The 23,735-nt window shown below is 36.7% G+C and overlaps 2 protein-coding genes across 2 annotated transcripts in view; both read right to left on the reverse strand.

Annotated features, from left to right (window-relative positions):
- The window catches only part of LOC135471491 (NAD(+) hydrolase SARM1-like), an 82,835-nt gene extending 64,190 nt beyond the window's left edge, over nucleotides 1-18,645 (reverse strand). Inside the window, exon 1 of the mRNA XM_064750746.1 lies at nucleotides 18,480-18,645. The gene's annotated coding sequence lies outside the window, so the exon portion shown is untranslated. The remainder of the gene's footprint in view (nucleotides 1-18,479) is intronic.
- LOC135471024 (germ cell nuclear acidic protein-like) lies at nucleotides 14,085-21,962 on the reverse strand. Its single transcript, XM_064750072.1, has 2 exons — nucleotides 21,206-21,962; nucleotides 14,085-14,140 (listed from the first exon to the last, which is right to left on the reverse strand). The coding sequence occupies exons 1-2, from the start codon at nucleotides 21,960-21,962 to the stop codon at nucleotides 14,085-14,087; spliced, it is 813 nt and encodes a 270-aa protein (XP_064606142.1).
- Between the last annotated feature and the right edge of the window lie 1,773 nt (nucleotides 21,963-23,735).

Here is a 23,735-nt window from a genome sequence, read left to right on the forward strand (position 1 = left end):
ATTTGTTACTGAGGTAAGCTTTAGAAGAATTCATATGGCAGCAATGTCAGATGCTTGTATCTAAGTATAGATCTCAAGAGTGTAGTTTTATTACAGTTATATTACTTATAATGACACAACGCCTGAAGTGATGTTTGCACTGAGTGTGACATATCCATGCCCATAATATGAGTATCTCTGCACCATCAATATTATTTTAGATGAACAAAAGTTATACAGAACCCTAAGCAAATTATTCTCAGCTCTTTGTAAAACTGTGGGCCAGTGCTAGTCTTTCCTGGGGCTATTCAGAGACATACATCACAAAGAGGTCTCCTAACACACATAAAATGTTAACCAGGACTAAGTCCATTGTACTGGTACAAATGTAGTCTGGTGCACTGGTCCAGCATTTGGCTACTGGATTTCTCCATCTGATACACTTGGGAGACAATCTTCATGTTTCACTGGCTCATCCTGCATGGACATTACCCTAAATAAACACAAATTAACGAGTTAATTGGATTCATGTCCATCCACCCTGATAATATTAGGGGAATGAGTGTGGCAACACAAAGGCACATGGGACAAATCCCCCATTTCACAGTTTCAACACAGTCAATCAGTTAGGCTAAAGCAACCTATAAATCAACGAGATATATTTATTTCGCGTAAGCTGTATTCAGAAGTAAACCAATAAATCAAAAATTTTAGATGTTGCACAGCACAAACAATATCCACTTTGGTTCCAACAAGGTTGCATCAACACTTGAATTCTTGACAAAGGTTGTCCAAGCAGAAGAGTTACATGTACCAGTAGTAGTCATTTAGGACAAGCTGACGTACCATGAGGACAAAGCTTTTATAAATACCATTTTGGAGTTGCAATTTACGATTATAAAGCATACCAATTGTCTTAACAAACATAAATTTGCATTCAAGCTACAAAAGTGATCCACAAGGACAACTGAATTATACATGTACATGTATGATCACAATTTACTCTGAGCAATTTCAATGTAAACTTGATTTCATTTTTGAGATATTACTATAATGTTAACTTAACAAACATCCCATGTAGCACCTACAAAAATCATGTACAGTTTTGAGAAAAGAATCCTACATCATCCCATCCTCTTAAAGGAACATATATACACTGCACATGCATGTCTCATGCCCACGTATGCATAAGTACATCATTGTGCATGTTAGGAACAAGCCCAAAGTTCTCAAAAGCTACAACACCTTGTTGGCTTAAAGTACACCATAAAGAAAATTTTACCAACTAACCTTACAACAAAGTCGCAGCTAAGAAACAATGTCTTACAGTACCAGAATTTTTCATTTCACTGAAAAATTTAATATTTTCTGTTTACATCTTTTAAATGATGATGCAATTTGAGGATATTTATATTATTGTTTTTCACTAACTTTATAACATAGCATTAACCAAAATGAGCATTTCACTTTTGAAAATCCTTTTCTACATTTTGCTTTATTTAAAGCTTGCTGCTAATGTTATAGTTTTCACGAAATGTTGAATGAAAATCTGGATTAATCATTCACCTTGAAAACTAATTGAAGACAATTAATTATTTACTCATTCATCCTTCAAAAAAGAAAAGAAAATTTACAAACATAAAATGTAATCAGTTGACCTACTGACTTACACAAATTCAAAATTGAACTTGAACAAACAACTGTTTTAAGTTTGGCCCAAGTAAACTTCAAATCAGCTGTAGCAACAATACATAACAGTGTACATGTACAAGTATGTACCTTATCCCCATGTCCATGTATTAAGCCACATGTGACAGGCTATACAATGTACAATAACATTTAGGTGCAAGATAAAATAACTTCACACAGATACTCGTTATCTCTGGTGAATCTTATGTGTTCACCTGTATATCACAAGTTTTGTAAATTCCTTTTGGTTCTCCTCACTGTACTAACGTGTGCACTTTGTTAGAGCAGACATGTTTACCATACGGAAAACACAAGGTGTTAAAAGCATTAACAGAATCAAGTCTGGCCATTTGACTTATGAACTCATTTTTCCCCTTGTTAATGCTCTGAGTATAACTGTTCACAATAAAACATGGACCTCATTTAAGCATCATGCTCTCTGGAAAAGAATCATAATTCATATTTCATTGAATGTCAGACATGGCAAGATTCTCATTTTTTATACTTATGACAGCATCTTAAAAAGAATTAATCACCAGCCGAGGTTTTATATCCAATAACTTTTTTTGGACAATGCAAGAGGCAAATAAGGGGCTTGATATAATTTTCCTCTGAGAACATATTGCCGTTTATTAAAAGATACATGAACAATGCATATATTATTACATTTCACATGCACATGTACACGTCAACATAACTGTATAGAACTGAAATTCTTGGTTCAGCTTGTGTTACTTGATTTCCATGAAAATCTTGCAGGTCACAGATTTTGAGAGTACAGGTAACAACTTGTAAGAATGCCCAACACTCTATCCGCATTAAATTTGCATGGATGACAGCTGCACCTTCTGATTATTATTTATTCTGACGCTTATCTATCAATGTATTCTGACATATGAATTCACTGGGTACTTTGACGACACATACGAAAGGAATATGGATGATTTATCAGCTTATAACTGGTTTGAACACTCATGCCTAACAGGGAAATCCACGGTAAAGTGACAGGCCTTCCTCCAATCTGTTATCCCTGCTCACAATTTCCAGATTTCTGCAGATGTACACAGTGCACTGTTTACTCTGGATATTTGGATTTTTGGAACATTACCAGCATGAAATAATTATTCTAAAATCAATCATACATACTGTACTGTACATATGGTGCATGTAAGATACCCTAGTGAACAAAGTTGTGTAAACATACAGTTGAATACTAGTCATGAAGAGAAAACAGGAATGCATACATGTACAAGTTAAGCATGTACATGTAAATATGCAATCAACAAGAAAGAAAGATACAAAGCAAAAAATCAAGATGAAGCTCTTGACACTCTAATCAAAATGTTCAGATGATCACCTCTGTACTGAAACAGAGTAGTAACATCTTAAAATATATGTAATATGCTGGTTTTACGCTTTAACCTTAAGTTTTTCTTGCTGATGGTACAATCTGTTTCTCTACAAAGCTATATGTACCCTATAGTTTTCCAAAAATAATTCATAAAGTAATCACAAAGTTATAGCAGTAATGTTGTTTTTACATGTGGAGGGCTCTCTACTGATCATTCAGCTGAAGTATTGCCCATCAGCTTCTGACCCACTGAGATGTGTCAAATTCTCAAATCTGAATCTTGTTGGCTAGTGGCTAAGGCCTTTGGTCAGGAGGTATTTCAGGTATAAAAATACCTGACAAAAATATAAATTATAATGCATACATGTACTTCTATGTTATACTGCAACACTGATCAAGAGATTAACAAAAAATGGCAACATGAAAGATATAAGCTAATAAATGAACATTTCCCAAGGTGACAACTTGGGATAGAGCTAATTGCATGTTCCTTACCCGGACATGTCTCTGTCTAGACTTCCGGTCTGGACTAGAGGTGTTCTCCATAACGACACATCAACACGCAGACTCGTCTTGTTGATGTAGGCAACCAGCTGGGTGTTGTTTGACAGCATCAGACCTCTGGACATCAATGATACATAATGTATCCATGTTATATATATGCACCAATCCAGCTTGTCACATTGGAATGAAAGGCTAAGAAGATCCTGAATAACAACCTCACAGACATATGTGTAAGCGTATGAGCATGCACAGTGCAGCACTCTGTACCATACAACACTACAGCAGCAGATCCATCCAGACAAGGACATGGAGTGGCTGCATGAGAAAACTGACACTTGTTCACAGAAACTCTTGTCTGGCCACCAGTCCCACACCAAACTCTCTCAAGTACATGTACATTTGGCTCCCGCTAGCAATTTGCCCAGGAGATTAAACCCAGAGCAGAGAATGAAAACATCTACCTCATGAATCAGTGCACATGAATATACCGCGTCATTTTGCTGCAGAGCGCACCTGCTTCCAGAAGCATTCCAGCCAGCCCTTGGCAATCCACTGACATAACAGGATGACATCTCCAGCCTCCAATACAGCAGGCCCATCCATAATATGTCTTTACCTGGTCTAGAAACTCATCAACAGGTAACACATATGATCAAGTCAGACAGAAAAAGCAATTTCAGTGATTTATGGTGTCAATACCCTACATGTAACTCTGCCTTCAGGAATCCCACAGAAGCCGGACAACCTTGGCAAATAAACTCGACAGTTAGAAGACTTTTCTGCGTGTCAACTGTCACTGTTTCTCAATCATCCAACACCTCTGCTCTATTATGCATCTACTAATTTGTGTGATTATTCAAAAACCGAGAACTGCCATATACAATGTACATGCATAATTAGTAAGTCCACCTTCAAAAAACCACGCTACATGTCAGAAAACTTAAACTCTTCCAACACACTGATATGCAACTTAACCTGATACAAGGTACATAACTGGACCACTTCTCAAACCATGAACAATTGCATGACCATCATGAATAAAATACTGTATACTGTTCAATGAACACATCCTGGAAGACCTAAAAAATGATGCACCCACCTTTTCTGTATCACTCAGATGCATAGTCATCTTATAATTATCAGAGTAACTTTCTTTCAACACAAACTGACCTATAGCATTATTAAAGCATCAGATTTATATCTGATGTTATAACTACTGTAAATGTTACAAAGTTGTATTCCATTCCTTATACGTGTGAAATACCAACCATGGATGCATATTAAGTTTGTCAGTGTAGTTAAGCACTTGACAGTGTTAGTTAACATAGATGTACAGTTACAAATGAGTAAATGAATACATCACACAAAGTACCAAAACAAGTTCAGTCATATCATATATCTGTGAGTGTTGAGTAAACATTTTCATCACTCTAGCTATAAATTCCAGAACGAAAACCAAAGAAAGGTACATGTGCACTTTAGGTGGATGCTACGTAGAGGCAAGGCCAGATTCAGTACTATCCAAAACTGACTCTGAGCAAACAGGCTAACATCTCCTTGGATTGTTTGATTAAGGCCCTTGTTTTGCAGTTGGCAAACTGTTATAATTAGGACGACATGCCCATTTCCTTCAAATATGTTTATCTTGGACAAATATACCTGAACTCTTTCAGGATACTTCATCCCCACAAAATGTAGACATTTATTCTACATGGAAGCATGTATTTATGCTGAAGGCACCAAAACATTTTAAGTTCTCAAAATCAAACCTCTGCAAATCCACAAGTAGTAAACTGCTAATCTCACATGTTTACATGCCATAAAAAAGCTCAGAAAGAAATGAATAATTCATGTACGCATACACACACAAAGAAATACACTATGATGTGTTCACATACCCTTGAAATCCATACCAAAATGCAACAATTTTTATTTCTACACCTTACAAACATGCTATTGATCATACATACTTGATTAAATAGAAACCAATCTCAATTTCTGACAATCCACTCAGTCTCTAAAAACAATTATCCAAAATCTCTATGGCCAAGTGACAAATTTCCTTCCAATTTTTAAACTGCATATATTCTTCTTGTTGATTATTCCAACCTTGACCCCAAACTGCAATGCAACCATTATAAAATATAAATTTAACGTATTTTATATGTGATAGCAACAAGCATTTGCTCTTTAAGGGATAAAACCATTGCCATAAAAAATTCACTTAGTTCTATTCTGCACATTCTTGCTATTCCACACAAACCTTTCCTGTCATGACATTAGTTCACATATCTACCCTATATGAACATTTTACACACATGAAAATGCCACTTTATTACCTGAATATTTTCAATTCAGGTAAAGTCATTACTATTGTTTTCTTTTCCTTGCAGATTAAAATTTACTATATAAGTTTACTTGAAAACAATTGTACTAGAATTTGATGTGTAATCGTACATGTATACATGCATTATGAAAATAAATGTGTGACTATTTTGCTTGATGTAAGTCCATATTGGATTCAAGCATGCATGTATGTATATGCTCATTCTGAACTTTTCCATCTTCAGCTAAGCACGCATAATTCATGTATTTATGACATCAAAAGCATCACCAGCATGACCACAGGTAAATGTGTAATATTACTTGTACATGTACATGAACTTGAACACAGTAACCCTAAAAATATTTTTTGTGATTCTGAGGAAAATGACATTGCACACAGGTAATCAACAAGTCACAGCATCCTTTAATCAATTCCATGGTAAGTCAGATGATACTTAGTATCAATTTACACCCCTATTTTCTGATCTATCTCAGACATAGATTCCCCTGCCTCCCAGGATCAAAGCACATTGCTTGTGGGTAAGGGGATAAGAACTACTCTCCACTCCCTTGTCAAGTGCTTTAGCCAGGCTTATCACCATTCAATCCAACAGAAGATGTAAACATAGTGTTGGGCCAAAATGGACAATTGTGATTGGCATGACCCTGTCCAGATTGGCTGTGGACAAATAGAGCTTCCAAGAGGACTACAACTATTGGCAGCACCCACGACTGGTCAATACACCAAAACTCACATTATACAGAAAGTACACGCAATGAAGATATTGCACTGCTCTGACCCCTTCACCTGTATCAGAATTACATGTATGCTTGCATCATGTACAATGTAAACATGTGCAAGTACGAGTATGCTGCATACCTTTAAAACTTAGGACAACTGCAGAGTGTACATGTGCTTACTGATGATTTTCTACTACTACCACATGTACATTTAGCTATTTTCTACTAATTTTTGTTAAATTATTAAATTATTTAATTAATTAAGTTTTTAATTTTTAAAGTTTTTCTTCATTCTTTTATTTATATCTAAGTATTTATTTACAAATTCATTTGGAATGTTATATTATACTTCAAAGTACACTGAAGTGAACAAACTTTATTTATGTATACTGCAGTGGCCTGTGTGTGTGTTAGTTGGGGGAAGGGGGAGGTGGGGTGTGTGGAGGGGGTAACCAAGCCAAAACTGCAGGCCTTGTCAAGTGCAAGTACACATATATATTAATTTATCTTCATACAAAGCATCTGGTTGGTATAGTATGTAGCACCAATTAGCTGGCAGAATCTAGATCTGATCACTCAATTTCATCAAGAGTTCATGGTCAAATGTGTAGGATCAATGTGTTGCTCACACAACCTTGAGGATGACCTTAATGAGACATTAGCAGTATTTCAGCCATATTTTGGAGAAAGATCCAAAAAGGACTTATTACTGGAACTGTGTATACGTTAACTTATGATGCAACACTAAGCCTAGTGCACACAGACAACATTTGTTTTCGAAAATCAGATTTTCAGATCCCGGAGTCAAATGATCCAGAATATTGGTTACCTGCACACAAGAAACATTTGTTGTCCATTTATGAAGATTTCAGCAGCAAAAGATGATCGTATTATACATTCATGGCCATGTGACCACAAAAAGTTGTGTCACACTTCTACTTTGTACGACATTTCCATAGACGTTGATGGGTTGATGTAGACGACATTTGTTTCTGGATTTTTTGTTGCCCAAACTTAAACAAGCTGAATCTTGTATCAAGTGTTCCAGACTCGGGAATTCTTGTTGTGGTTACCCACACACGAGTAAATTTCCAGGATTTTTTGTTGTCTGTTTCAAGAAATCTCGTTTTCGACAACAAATGTGGTTAGTGTGCACTTCGCTTAAAGCTATAAATAAAATATACGCATACCATACCTTTGAATGAAAAGCACAGGTTTAAAAGCTTTGCATATTAAAGTATACAACAGTATAACCTATTGTATAGAATCTCCATTGTACATATAAATACATAATGGCATTCACCACATAAAGAGCTGGCAACACACACGTAGACTTTATTTATGGACGACCTGTATCACATAACGGTTTTATGTTAACCAGTCTTTTATGTGTCTAAATAGCATATGTTAGAGACGATTAATTTCATAATTAAGCTGCTAAAAATACCATACAGGAGTAAAGTTCTACTCACTGAAGTCGCAAAAAAAAAGTGATAATGGAAGCAGACAAGTTGACATAGTAAGAACGTGTCAATAAGCACCTTCAGTATGGGGCATGAATTAACACGTATCTCCCCAGTCAATTTTCTCCCAACAGCTCGTAAAAAAATGGTGTAACTTTAGTGATTCACTGCCGTTAACATGCGAAAAACTCAAGCGATGGCAAAAGCACTGGCGATCAAGTCTTCCTCGTCTTTATTGTTATTCGAGGAGTCATAAAAATCATTTTGCCTTTTTCAACCCCGCCAGCCTATAAGGAGTTCACCGAGCAGTTATTGAATTTTTGGCTTGTCAATTCCATATGGTACAGTAACTAATCAAATCAAACACGGAACATCAGCACCTTTTTCGCTTTCAGAATTATCATCTTTAATGAAAGTTACATTTATTTTACGAAAATAATTTCACATGCTATCATGCAGCAAAATTTTATTCCACACAACTGTACAACATTTCTCCTTAAATTGAAAACAAAAAATAGGATAGCCTATTTGCAAAAATAGGAATGATCAAAAATTTTAACCACTGGCTTAAAACTTGCACAAGCAATTATTTGGAACCTAAATACATGTACTTTCATTTATTTTTAAGTACCTGAATCTAAACTTTGTAACTGTGTCACTGGATAAGTAAGTGTAACTTCAATGGGCGCACTATTGTGGCCTAAAATTTAATTTGAAAACAATTTCATATTACCTATCCCTTTATTTCAAGCTTTTATAACAAAATAATGGTTCTCTTATGTGTTTATTTTACGTTTTTAGCTTACAATACAAGTAGCATATTGAGCTGAACACTTGGTTAAAGTGACCCTAGACAGTATGAAAGATCTTTACGTCCAGGTGTGTTTATCTGTCATGTCCTATATTGAGACCAAAATGCAGAAGACACTTCACACCCTCCCAATTGTTTTTTGCCTGTTGTCAATGTCTCAACTAAAAGCGGCTAAAAAAAAAAACGAAGTAAAAGAAATGCCATTTCATGTTAAAAAGTATAATGTTTCATAAAGTCTCTTCTGCTAGCTATCGCTGAAGTGTCATTTCGTGCTCCCTAGTATGGAATAAAGTGTCACGCTTATGCTTTTCAAGAAGCTCTCCTTGACAGAACTGACAGGTGGCCAATGTCTTTCAAAAGCAAAGAGGATCAATAGGAGCATCAAAGATCAGGTGACCTTCACACATCAGTCCAGGAACTATTTTGTCCACTTTCTGGTCTATTGCCAGCAGAAAAGACACACACACACACATGTGTGCATGAGGAACAGAGGTATAGTAGATGTACTGTACACATTCCTGCATTGCACTGCACTATGCCCTACACTAAGTGATAGCCACCAAGCCAGCAAAAAAAATGACCAGATATTTTTTGCAGATGTTCTCGAAATTGGATGGCAATTTGTTGGTGTGGGCTGGAAGAAGGATAAGAGAGAACAGGCTATTTGATGACAATTAGAGGAGGGTCTGAATACAGGAAGACCCAATTCACACAGATCACTAAGCTGGCTATGTTAATCCCTCTGATGAAGCCAAGAGTCGGTTGAGCGTTAACATTGTAGAATCAGGGCTAAATTGTCTAGACGTATAATAAATGACTTAGGCAGTGGTGCGCAAATGTGGAGATTGAGTCTCCGCTTAGCTTACTATAAAGTCAACAGCCCGACAGCAAATGCTGTGATTGATTTGTTTAATATTGCTAATTCTGTTTACGTGGCTGGCTTGAAATTTAAAAGATTGACTGTCAGAGCAGAGTAAAAATATTGAGTTCTTGCCCTGTGTTACTTTGGTAGATAAGGGAGAGCGATTTCGAGCTTTAATACAAGTAGGTAAGCCAGCATATCTTACCCTGAAATCTCTGCATTCCGAAACTACAACACACAATACTAGTGAGATAAAACAGGCATTACTGCTCTGTTTGAACAAAATTACATAGTTGGAAATACTGACTAAAGAGCTAAATCTGGTTGTAACAGGCACACAAGGGGAAAGCAAATACCAATTCCTACAAAATTGCATCAGTCATAAGAATCTTCCCTCAAGAAAAGCTATTTGACTGACAGTTATGCTGCCACTGAACAGAGTATTTCTTCATATGGTAAGCCAAAATGACTTGCTGTCAAAATTCGATTTTTTTTTCGTGGTATCATATAAAGCACAGGCAATGCATTACAGTTTGAACAATTGCAAGGATTTTTCTTTCTACAGCCAAGTGTTCTCTTCAAACAGTTTTACATGTACAGTTAAAAGTTAACCATTCTGAGCAAAATTGCAGCAAAGTGATTTGACTGCATGCAACTGAAAGCATTTATCTAGAAAGAGAAACTATTTTCTAAAAAAAAAAAAAAAGCAACACATTTTCCAAATTTTAAGAGTATCATCATTCACACAAATAAGTTTTCTAAAATCATGCCAATTTCCCATTACATCACTTTCTTGCAATTTCCCCCTTTTTTATTGGTGCAGCTTTATTAAATACATGTTTATTTATTTGACTGGTGTTTGCAACATATGCAACAATACAGTGGGAGGAAACCAGACAGAGCCCGAGGAAACCCACAACCATCCACAGGTTGTTGGCAGACAAACACATAACAGGAGAAGTACATGTTTTGCATGGTGGCATGCATACATGTAAACATATGTGTAGTCCTTCAAAATAGATTGTAACATGTAGATGAAAAGACAGGTATACCATTTACATGTATGTAAAAATAAACAAAGCATGTATCCTCTGTATCTCACATGAAGAGACAGAAAGAGAGGTAAAAAAGGACAAGAAAAGTAAAGAAGGACATACATTTCTGATATGATATGAAATAAGTTAAATAAATGATTAATTAAGAACAAAAATCAAAACAGAATTTACTTTCAAATGGTAAAGAAGGAACATCAATATTTTTTAAATTCATGTTGAATAGGTCAAATCATGCCTAAACTGTTGTCAACTTCAAAGTAGATGGAACACTACAATGTAAAAGTACATGTATATAAGAAGTAAATATTACAATCCTAAACTTTGGACAAAAGATTGTCAATTCAGACAATCAAGTCCATAAATCTTCATTATGTGTACATGTATTTCTACTTTCTTTCTTTCTCTATCATTTGTATCTATAAAAGATGTGACTTAACTCCAGTTAACCCTTTTCCACATTTTACAGAATAAGCCTGGAAGAGCACACACACTGATGGGAAAATGCCAAATGGTATGTTTTTAACTTTAGAGAGAGAACAGCCATTTACCATGGCATTAAAAGTCATTTCTAGGCATTAGAGGGTGATAAACACATGCAGACGACGTTACAAAAAAACAGAATTTTTATCCTAACAAGGCTTTGCAATTTACGCTCCAATATAAGTGTCTCATAGTTGGAGAAAGTCCAAAAAACAACAGCTATTGATAAAAATGTCAGTCTAATTGTTTTTTTAATCAATGAAAGATGTGAGGCAAAGTTTTTTTAGGTTCATCTCACAAAGGCTGTCAAGACTTATTGTATAATTCATCTAACCACACTGAAAATAAGCTGGGCAGACTTAAAAATACATCACTATTGGGACTGCTACTTCAAAAAGCTACTTCAGTTGTGCGAGAGCTGAGTATTTACAGTTATATGAAGGAACATGTAAAGGACTGACACCGTGCTTCAAAAGATGTACAATAAACACAGAAATACATGTAACAAAATCCAACTTGTACCTGTATGACCCAAGTTATTTCAAAAACAAAATTCTTGATGATTCCCATATCATGTGCACCATGTGCACTCAACATTCCTGATGTTGCGCTGAATGAGCCACATTCATAGGGCATCATATAATGTAACTTCTGCATTACAGATTAGTTACAGGAATGTGGTCATGGCCATCAGCCCACATCAAGTGACAGTGGAACATCAAGATTTTGTTTTGGTTTGAATCTCGCAGGTATGCAAATGAAATATTGATACCTACGAATAGCCAATACTTTTGGGAAATCCATCCGTCTTATCTCAATACTTTTTACTTAATCAGTTTTTTAACTCATTTAACGCTACATGTACATGTTGTGGGCAAGAACTCCGAAATGCAACATGTACATGCAACACGTACATGTACGTTACCAGGCCCAATAACAGCCCCGATACATGTATGTGGGAATATATCTATGCATGTATTCATTGAAAGAAAACATGTAAGCTCACTACGTACACCTACTTGTACATCTACTACAATTTCTCCATCAATGTTTACATTGTGGAAGCTGAAAGATTACAAATATGGATCTTAGTATTCAAGAAGCTGAAAAAGTTTACCACATGTTCATGTATCCAAGCAGACAAGTACATTCATGCTGATCAATCGATATTACATGCACGCTTATCAATCATGAGCTATAATCCTGTTAAACTTTTCACTGGTTTTCACTAGATTTATGACATGGCATTCCTCCTGTACCACTGTTCATCACAACAACACAAATGAGTGTGGTCTTCAAAGCCTTCTGGGCCAGCTGCCAAACAGAACCTTACTTGGTTCTTTACCACAGCAACATCCTTCAACATGCCAGACACAATGGCAGAAAGTCAAGGTAAATCAAACGACTGAAAGAGCTACAATACAAAACCTAAACCAAATAAAACAAATGTGGACATAAAAAATCAATTTTCCCTAAAAAACTTGTTCAGCAACTGAGCTGGTTTATGATGAAAGAAAAATGTTCGTGATAAAAACAGACAATTCTAAACCCCATGATACTTCCATAATTTCACAGAACACAAGGTACAAGTATCTTTAAATTCCCCTGGCATACGCTGAGACTACATGCACTATGAGTAAATCGCATGAATCAATTAGTTTAATTTTACTGAAAAAGCAGTTTAGAGCAGCATACATATAGCTCATCATGTAAATGTGATTTAAAATACGAAATGTACTGAACATTAATGACCAAAAGTTTATCTCACAGTAAGTTTCAGTACACTGTTTTACCATTAGTACCACTTACCAGTTACATTCCATACATACTAAATTAACAAATACCATATGCAAGGTACCTGTAATTCACTTGTAACGAAATTCACAAATGGATCAAGCTGCAGAGGAATTAAGAGAATAGAAGGATTTTTTTGAGATTTCATTACAAAATTAGGTGTAAGGATAATCAAAGCAGTGGCAATCTGCACAGCCACAGAGCCAGTATCTTTAGATGTTCTATGTATCAACACAAAAAAAGACTTCAGTCTACAGGTGACAAATTTACAACCATCCCCAAGCCAGGTAATCAAGACGTAGGGTTCATTCTTCAAGGCTAAGATCATAAATTGTATATTCAAAGGATTCCCACAAAATTGAGTCTTAGCCACACATACACTTTACACTCTTCAACCATACATGTTCAAAGCAAACGAGCCTGAAACCTATATGTATGTCATCCATAATGCCTGAATTTATTTATTTTGTGCACATGTGCATGAATGCACATGAACTAAAGAAAGCGAGATTATGAAAAAGAAAACTAAGAAACTTCATGTATGTGTACATGTATAACTAGCACACATGTGTCACAGAACTGCATGTACACATACATCTAGGCTGTCCTTCTCCTAATCTCTGTAATCCCATACTGTCTGTACATCCCTGGCCCTGTACATGTACTGTAACGTATAATACATGTATCAACCATTCGCCACAGGCTAGTGCTGAGGCAGTAACTCAGAACCTTGTCATGTTCCATAATGTTATATACTAGCTAATCATCATCAACGCAACCCCATTTGTTTCAGAATGGTACATGTGAGCACATTTCGATCTTTCCTGTTTGGACAATTATTCCGTCTGATGTGTGAAAACTAAGGATTGCCCATGGATCCCATGTAAGGTTGTTCCCATCATCATTCAGTGATAGTCTGGCATCTAAAGCAGTCACTGATTTTAACACCAGCCAAACAGTGGTGAGACAATTAGTAATCTACAATATCCCATTGATCACATCCAGTTATGTTGGGGCGCCATTTAGTAGGCTAGTTATGGGTCTCTGTAACAGACTGCAGGGTGAATGCATCATCAGGGGACACGGCTGGGGAAAATATTGACAATATTAATAAGAGATCATGCTTTTATCAAGTGACTCATTTTTCACAGCTACAAAATACATTACTGTCATGATGGATGGAAAATATAGACTTGATTCCCCTTTTTAGCTCTAGCATTCCCCTTCTCCATAATCCAGGCCAGCTTGCTGACGACAGTACTACTTAACTAGTGGATTTTCAGAGGAAAGTGCACCAAAACTAAGTCGATACTAATATTAGGACTGGAGGCGAGGATGGAGAAGGCTTGGGGCTTCATCTCGTTCCTGAAAACCTTTTACCTTGGTCAACAGTTGTATGAGTGACTACAACCTGATACTGGTCGGCAGAAGCTTGATGCTAAAAGGGTTGGAGCTCTACAGCCTAAGCCTGGCTAAGGTAACCCACTGAGTCAGTGTCCACTACAATTCACCATTGGATTTACTTGTACAAGCACCCTGATGACTAAGACATGACAATGGGCTTAGAAATGCACAGCTACTGTCTCAGCCAGTGGTCCATAAACCATTTACATCCATTGTCTCTTAACAATGAATTTCGTCTAATGCTACGAACATTAAGCAGTTACCTGTAAACGGTTTCATATCCGGTTCAACCTAACCAGCAAATCCCCAGCACTTACAGGATGTATCCCATTGGTAATGGAACAACACAGCTTCTCCTGGCCAGAAGGGCAACACTAAGAACTTATTAGAAGAACTAGAGGCGCACCGGTACATTCAAAGATTCCAAGTGAACTATTTGGACCTTCAACAATTCCATTCATTACCATGAAAAATCCAATTTAATATTGTAGTAGTTCATTACAGGCATTGAATAGGGGATAATGGCAAACAGAACAGTTCTACTTCCAAGAGAAATGCCATTCCTCATGACAGTCACACTGAAAATTACTGTTTCAAACCTGTATGATAAATCTTAACATGCAGTAACTTCACTGCATTGGTATTCAGAGCTATTACAGGCATCACAGGTAAAATAAAACATAAGGAACAAACTTCAAAGGGTAATTTTTCCTCCATGAACCCAGAAGGTGCATAAATTCATTTCATTTCCTTCATGCTGTCTGAGTACTTTAATTGCCACAGCCACTAATTCACATTGATATGGCAACGCCTTTCATGTGTACATGTACATAGCATAATATATATACACCTCCTATCTTTGTGTCTCTTTCTGGCTTGAAGATGCAATTAAGTTAGCCAGAAGCAGACCTGAACATACATGTATATTCTTATGGTTAAAGCTTTGTGAATCATTTGACCAGCTGTACACATGTAGGCATATGGCCCTTCCATTATAGTTTTATTGTAAATGTTTTTATCAACAATAAAATTTCAATTATATCAGAATTACTAAATTCACATCATAAATCCAAGTTAGACCTTTACAGTCATTCACAATTTTGCATGTTCTGTATGTGTATGTAACTGGTTATGTACATATACATTAATTTTACTGCTTGTGCATCACAATGCATATATGTATAGAGAAAGCTGAAGAATTTAACATGACAACCCCTCGAAAGAGGTCTCCATGTTTAGCTTAAACACTATTATTTAATTTGACACATTCCACATATACACTGGTTATGTATGTTTTTATGAAGGACATGAGAAAAGACTTAATTCAATGCAATTTCAGAGTGAACACACATGTCCCTGTATAAAAGAATTTTTCTGTTTGTATAAAAGTGTTTGCACTTTCATGTATACATGTAAATATTTTCGATGGCACAGTCACAAATGCACTACTACTTCATTTCTTTAAAATTACATTATACATACAGTAAAATAACAATACAATAAATATAATAAGTAATACAGGATTTTACATGTGTATACTGCAACATGACACATCTCAGCAAATTATTCCAATAAAACATGCACCATTAGTTACCATCTTTTTCATTCATCACCAAAGACAAGCATCAAAAGCTGCTTGACAAACTGGCCTCTTTATGTTAGGTGCATATTTTCATAGCAGAGAGGTGATATATATGCAGTGCATGTCAAATTGCTGCAGTGCACTGGAACTGAAAAAAACAGATTCTAAAAGAACTATGCATACATACTCGTACCATATAACATATTGCCAATGCTACACTGTACAACAAAAGACACAAATCATCAAATGCAATAAGGGGGGCACCTACATGTACCAAGTGTCTTTCTTGCATTTCTGGTTTTACCTGCCACACTAGCTTTAATACTGGTACTGTTCTCCGTTCACATTTCTATTACCGTAATACACATTCCAGTGGATATAATTTGCAAATAATAGGTGTACGTCTGGCAAATGAAGTCAAGGCCTAGATGTATACAGGCAAATGAAGTCAAAGCCTAGATGTGTACATTCATGTTTGTCTAAAATCACATGCTCTGTGTGTGCAAATGCTGAGATTTAATTCATCGTTACAAACTGATCATTGCTTCTGTAATGGCTAGACTTGATACAGAGCTAGTAAATAATTCACACTAACCCCTGAACTACCAAGGTTGCATAAATGTAACTCCAGCATTTCATGCACTATTTACAGATTTGTGTCAGACTTCTGAGGTGATCATGAGCTGTGAGACCATTTACATGTACTTCTTTAAAGATGGCAAATGGGTTTTGGGATATGTACATGAAGATACATAATAAATCCACTTGACGTATTTCATACCATATACAATGCCATTACAGTTCTAACAATAATATGTATGTCCGTGTATGGACAGTTAGCAACATAACCAAACAGGATATAAAGTAATATGTGTATGTGGGACATTTTGAGAAAATGTCATCTGGCAATCTCCACAAAAGTGTTGATCTTAGGACATAACCACATAATGTACATGTACAGAAAATGGTATAGTACATGTACATGCATATGTATGCTTCAGATTATGGCTTATACATACAGCTGTGGCCTGAACTAGTGCAGAACATACAGGTGAAACATTTACCATTGTGAACAGCTGTTTTGGAGATAGGTCAGCCTGGAACAAGATTAACTTACTAATGTTATATGCTTAATGTTTAAAATGACACACAGATTTAGAACTGATGCATTCCAAGCAAAGATAATTCCATGGAAGTGTAGTTTGATTCATTAATTTATTTATATTACTGTCTCAATTCAATTACATAAAGAACTAATTATGTTCTATGTCTTTTGACAATGACCAGATTACCAGAGTGGAGTCCTCAGTGAAATCAAATAAGGCCATCCATTAAATCTTTGTTGACAAATGAATGCTCATTCACATATGGATTCTTGTCTGGTGAAAAAAGGTATTTTCAACCATAGTTCTTACCATCTGCCAAACACTGTCCAAAATGACCACTTACGTTTAGAACACTTTAGGGGCAGATGTCATCAGCACTACATGAACATCATTTCTAGTGTGTTAGCCTGTGGTTACTGTTCAATTATACATGACCATTATGCTACGTGTACCTACTAGGTGTTAATTGTTATCCACATGCAAAACATCACATATACACATATGTATATACCAGTACAGGTAGTACAGATAGAATATGTCAATATGATATTGGTAGAGTGACGTACATGCAGTACACATATCTTGCATTCTGCCTGAAAGCTGACCGCTGAACTTAAAGGGGGGAGAGAGAAGACAGGGTTATCATTGTCTCTGTGTAAGTGCAGAATGTAGGTATAGTGAATACTGAATTGAGCATTAGGCTGATCAATACATTAATAACGGTCTTATTATACAATAGGGACAATACCATGGTAGAGAGCAAACAATACGCAGCTCTACGACAGCCTTATCGGGGCTGCAGCAGCCCTCCAGTCAGCCTGCAGTATAGCAGTTCCCTGAAGCTTAGGAAACATGCACCATCTTGTGGTATGTGCCAGGCTGGCTGTATGACTTGGTTCAGAGGGTAGCATCGGTGAATTACGAATCATCGCCTGCTAGTACATCAATAAATGTAAAACAGGGTACAACCAATTGATTTTAGTAGGTTACGTGTTAGCGTCTAACCACCCGCGTCTTGGGACGCAGTAAAGTCCAATATTCCCATAAACGCCCTTCTGTAGCATGTAGCATGGAGCACACTGGGGCGATTCCATACCCACAACACATCAATGCATTTCAACACTGCACTGAAGTAAACCTCCAGTTCCACATATGAACACACTATTTCTAGTGCACAACATTGCATCCTTATCCACGCTGTTAATAGTTGAAAATAAGTCCTAGATATGGTATTATCTGGAAATCACAGTGAGCTTATGGCAGTGGAAACGCAAGCCAAATGCCTAGCTATGTATGGGAGTGCACAGTATAGTCTATAGTATGGCAAACCTACCTGATGTGGTGCGGCGCTTTCTCCCTTGAAACTGGATTATTGTGATATGTTTGTGATCGCAACCGTCGCTTCAAGTCGCCCAGTTCGTGCGTACAGGGCCTACCATCTTTTCTCCTTGCATTTGGTAATTCCATAATTCCAGCTGTCACCGAATGGGACACAAAAAACCATGGGTACTGTGGGTCAGATGACAGCGGCGGTAAACACAAATTTGACCCTGCGATTGCACATTACGAAGAGTTTCCGGTGAAGGGGAATAACTCAGGCTGCATAAAGTGAAAGTGCCTCCGTTAACTCACTGATACATCTTCCAACATCTAAGCCTACAGCTTGGTAGGGGCACACTGGCTTAGCCTCCACAGACTCGAAACGATAGAAAGCCGTATTCATAATGGCACAAGCAGACATCACGGTTTCATGTAAAAAATTATTTCTGTCCCGTTTTACATACATGACTTTCTAGAAAAGAGAAATAAAACAAAGCTGATTTCAAATAAGAACGAAAGTCGGCGCCCATCTTAATGCGGCGTTCACGGAGGACGTTGGCCTATATGTGTGGGTTGTGCTTTACCCATTCTCATCTAAGCCAGCCTCTTCGATTACATCCCGCAAAACTGGCGACACGACAGACCATAGCGCATAGGCTGGCGGGTCTTATGAAGTGGGCTAGTCTTATTTGGACTCATGTGCATAAAATTACATTTAATGTAAACTGAAATTGTTTTAAGTGGGAGCTAAAGCGTGGTGACATTCACGGTAAACTTGAATGTTGTAATTTTAATACCGTGACGAAGGCAGACACTGGATATAATTGTCATACATACTGGCACAGATAAAAGATTATTAAAATCCATGAAGTAAATAAATAAAATAATTAAATGAACAAAATAGAAAAAAAAAAATTCAAAATTTCCGGTAAACGATAAACCGCGTATTACATTAACTTCATTTTTATTTTCCTCAGCGATATAGTTTGCTATTAATTTTCTGACATTTAATGCCATCTTCTATATATAGTGCATTTACCTCTTAGGCTAAGATAGGGAAATAAGTTAAGGGTGCCACCCATATATATTTAGACCTCACGCCGTGTTAGGCATGGTGAGCTGGGGTGCTTCTTTCCCTAATGAAACACACTTCAGCATACGGAGAAAAAACAAACCATTCATATTAATGCGGGTCAGATATTCAAGTCGTGTATGCAGAGCACGTGGTAGGCCTACATTTCTGAGATGTGAAGCTGCATGGCTTTGATGTTTTTAACTATGGAAACATATTATCGAAATGCTTCAACATATACGTCATAGCTTATATATGGAAAGACTTGAAGTGTCGTATATATCCTATTGGATTCGCGGTATACCATTGTTGCACAAGTATTGTTACTGTTTAGGTACAGCGTATGGCCGCAAGCAGGACAAATGCCCGAGTGTAAAAACGTTGACAACGTATTAGCTGAATTGCTGAAATGTCTATGGGCATAACGTTACATCATCTGGAATGCCTTGTGGCGACGTTGCTAATTACAAGAAATGCATTACCATACTTTCTGGTGGTTACTTTTGAATCCTTCATCAAAATTGATTCATTGGTCGTGAAATGCGGATGTTTCCATCTCTTTCGTGGGGTATAAACAAGAGCCAGACGTACCTGCTTGAGTGTTATATAAAGTGAACCGTGTTATAAGATGAATGATCAAATAAAGTGTGTCATTAAAATCACAGTAATTTATGGCATATTCAGAATATAAGTTTGCCAGATATTAATGTACAATAATATAGGACTGAATGGTTTACGTGTCACGAAATTCACGACAGACCACTGAATAGGCCTAAATGATACAATTGATTTATTTATTAGACTGAATGGTTTATAGGACTTACACATCACGTAAAGTTACTCAATCAGTGACACAGTTTATATAAGAGAGAAAGATTTACCGATCACAAAACCCACCTAAATCCACTTACGCTTAATTTTCGCTTAAAACTACTTAATCTGTGATACAATTTATTAACAGGGCTGAATGATTTGTATATCTCAACAGAGCAATATTTACTTAAATACGTTTACTTAACATTTGGTAATACATGTATATATACGTATATCAAACATATACTTGAATTATTGTGGGTATAAATAGAGGCTATAGTGGGTATTTTCTGTGTGTCCCCTTCGCTCTGAAATAATCTTAGCAATTATATATAGATCCCATGCATGACCTGTACGTGTATTAGATGGGGTAACGTAGTAAGTGAAACAGCCCGCGACGTAATTGCTCTCTATACCACCCTGAAGCAAAATGTATACATGCGGTGCAATTAGGTGTATATGTAGGTCATATTCACTGGTTAGATGTAACTCGAATCTGCCAAAGTGGCGCGTACAGGCTCATGACAGATACACACACTCAGGCGTAGGCCTAACTGTTCTATTGTCTTTATATCGGTGATATGTGATGTATTTTGCTCTACATCAAAGGACGGTAACCTGGTTTGATTTAATTATCATTATTCAATACGCCTGACTGCAACTGTTTCATATTAGTTAACCTCGCCCTAATAAAAAATACTTCACTTATAAGCGACGGCAGCAATAAAGATAAACTGCGACGAGGCACACGTTTTGCTTTATACACCCTAAAACTATTTGAGATGTTACCGGTAACAGAGATGTATGGAGACAATTTGAAAACCGGTCAGTATTGATCAGTTTTGTTCTCTGACATCCTTTTGTATTATTAGGAAGATTCTGACGACCACTTGCAACATCACTGTGATTCTGGCGACCATTTGTTACATCAGGAAGATTCTGACCATCATTTGTTACATCAGGGAGATTCTGACGACCATTTGTTACTTCAGGAAGATTCTGACGACCACATATTACATCAGTTTGATTGGGACGACCATTTGTAACATCAGGGAGATTCTGACGATCATTTGTTACATCAGGGAGATTCTGTCGATCATTTGTAACATCAGGGAGATTCTGACGACCATTTGTTACATCAGGGAGATTCTGTCGATCATTTGTTACATCAGGGAGATTCTGTCGATCATTTGTAACATCAGGGAGATTCTGGCGATCATTTGTTACATCAGGGAGATTCTGGCGATCATTTGTTACATCAGGGAGATTCTGGCGATCATTTGTTACATCAGGGAGATTCTGGCGATCATTTGTTACATCAGGGAGATTCTGGCGATCATTTGTTACTTCAGGGAGATTCTGTCGATCATTTGTAACATCAGGGAGATTCTGAGGACCATTTGTTACTTCAGGGAGATTCTGTCGACCATTTGTTACATCAGGGAGATCCTGACGACCACATATTACATCAGTGTGATTGGGACGATCATTTGTAAGATCAGGGAGATTCTGACGACCATTTGTTACTTCAGGGAGATTCTGACGACCATTTGTTACATAAGGGAGATTCTGACGTATTAATCTTAATTCATTAAATGGCCCTGGGATCATGAAGCGATCTTAAGTCAATATTTTAGTCATTAAATTTAGTATGTTCCTTTCTATTGTTTTGGTTGAAATTTGTTGTGCAATAACATTCCCAAAATTAACGTTTGTCAAGCAATATTTTGACTTTGATACATTAGAAATAACAATTTTGAAGTTATTTAAAATTTTGACTTAGGTCTAAGATCGTTTCGTGATTCCGGTGCCTGGCTCATTGTGACTATACCATTTATTATATCAAGATCGTTTAAGGTATTTCAGATATGAACACAGCCATGGGACATTCGGATGTTTTTGAAGCTATTGTATTCAGGCAGATATTGGCCATGTATTCATAGAGCCGATCCTTCTTCGTTCACAGCGTTCCTGATTCTTGAACTTCACTGAGGAACATTCTGACTGCCTGCAGACTCGGCGTCGGCCTGCTGGCAATCTGTATATATTGCTTGGGTTTTAGGCAACCCATACCTCCTCAATATAGGCATTCAGGTAGCTTGTAATTGTTTCAGAAGAGCTCTGACAGTTTGTGGACATTGCAAGGGAATTGTAATAGTTTTGTATAACAGTTACGACATTCTGTGGATACTGCATCGGAATTATGGGCGAATGAAGATTTTATATGGGTATTCTGACAGTGTGAGGATACTGTATGGGTATTCTGACAGTCTGGGATGTTACATGGGTATTCTGAGAATATAAGGTTACTATAAGGGTGTTCTCACAGTAAAAGGTTATTATATGGGTGTTCTGATAGTTTGGGATATTATACGGATATTCTGACAGTCGTAGGATATTATATGGGTATTCTGACCGTATGAGGATATTATATGGGTATTCTGACTGTATGCGGATATTGTATGGATGTTCTGATAGTTTCAGATATTATAGGGATATTCTGAAAGTCATTGGATATTATTCGTGTATTATGACAGTACGAGGATATTGTATAGGTATTCTGACAGTATGAGGTTTTTGTATGGGTGTTCTGTCAGTCTGGGGATATTATATGGATGTTCTGACAGCATGAAGATATTATATGGGTATTGTGACAGCATGGGGGATATTACATGGGTATTCTGAAAGTGTGGGGATATTATATGGGTATTCTGACAGTCTGATGATATTATATGAATATTCTGACCGCATGAGGATATTATATGGGTATTCTGACAGTCTGACGACATTATATGGGTATTCTGACAGCATGAGGATATGACATGGGTATTCTGATAGCATGGGTATATTATATGGGTATTCTGACAGTCTGATGATATTAAATGGGTATTCTGACAGTATGACGATATCATATGAGTATTCTGACAGTATGAGGGTATTATATGGATATTCTGACAGTATGATGATATTATATAGGTATTCTGACAGCATGAGTATATTATATGGGTATTCTGACAGTCTTATGATATTAAATGGGTATTCTGACAGTATGACGATATCATATGAGTATTCTGACAGTATGAGGATATTATATGGATATTCTGACAGTATGATGATATTATATAGGTATTCTGACAGCATGAGTATATTATATGGGTATTCTGACAGTCTTATGATATTATATGGGTATTCTGACAGTATGAGGATATTATGTGAGTAGTCTGACAGCCTGATGATATTATATGGGTATTCTGACAGTCCAATGATATTATATGGATATTCTGACAGTATGATGGTATTAGATGGATATTCTGACAGTATGAGGATATTGTATGGATATTCTGACAGCATGAGCATATTATATGGGTATTCTGACAGTCTGAG

The sequence above is a fragment of the Liolophura sinensis genome, chromosome 7 (assembly GCF_032854445.1).
Source record: "Liolophura sinensis isolate JHLJ2023 chromosome 7, CUHK_Ljap_v2, whole genome shotgun sequence".
In the NCBI taxonomy this organism is placed as follows: domain Eukaryota; kingdom Metazoa; phylum Mollusca; class Polyplacophora; order Chitonida; family Chitonidae; genus Liolophura; species Liolophura sinensis.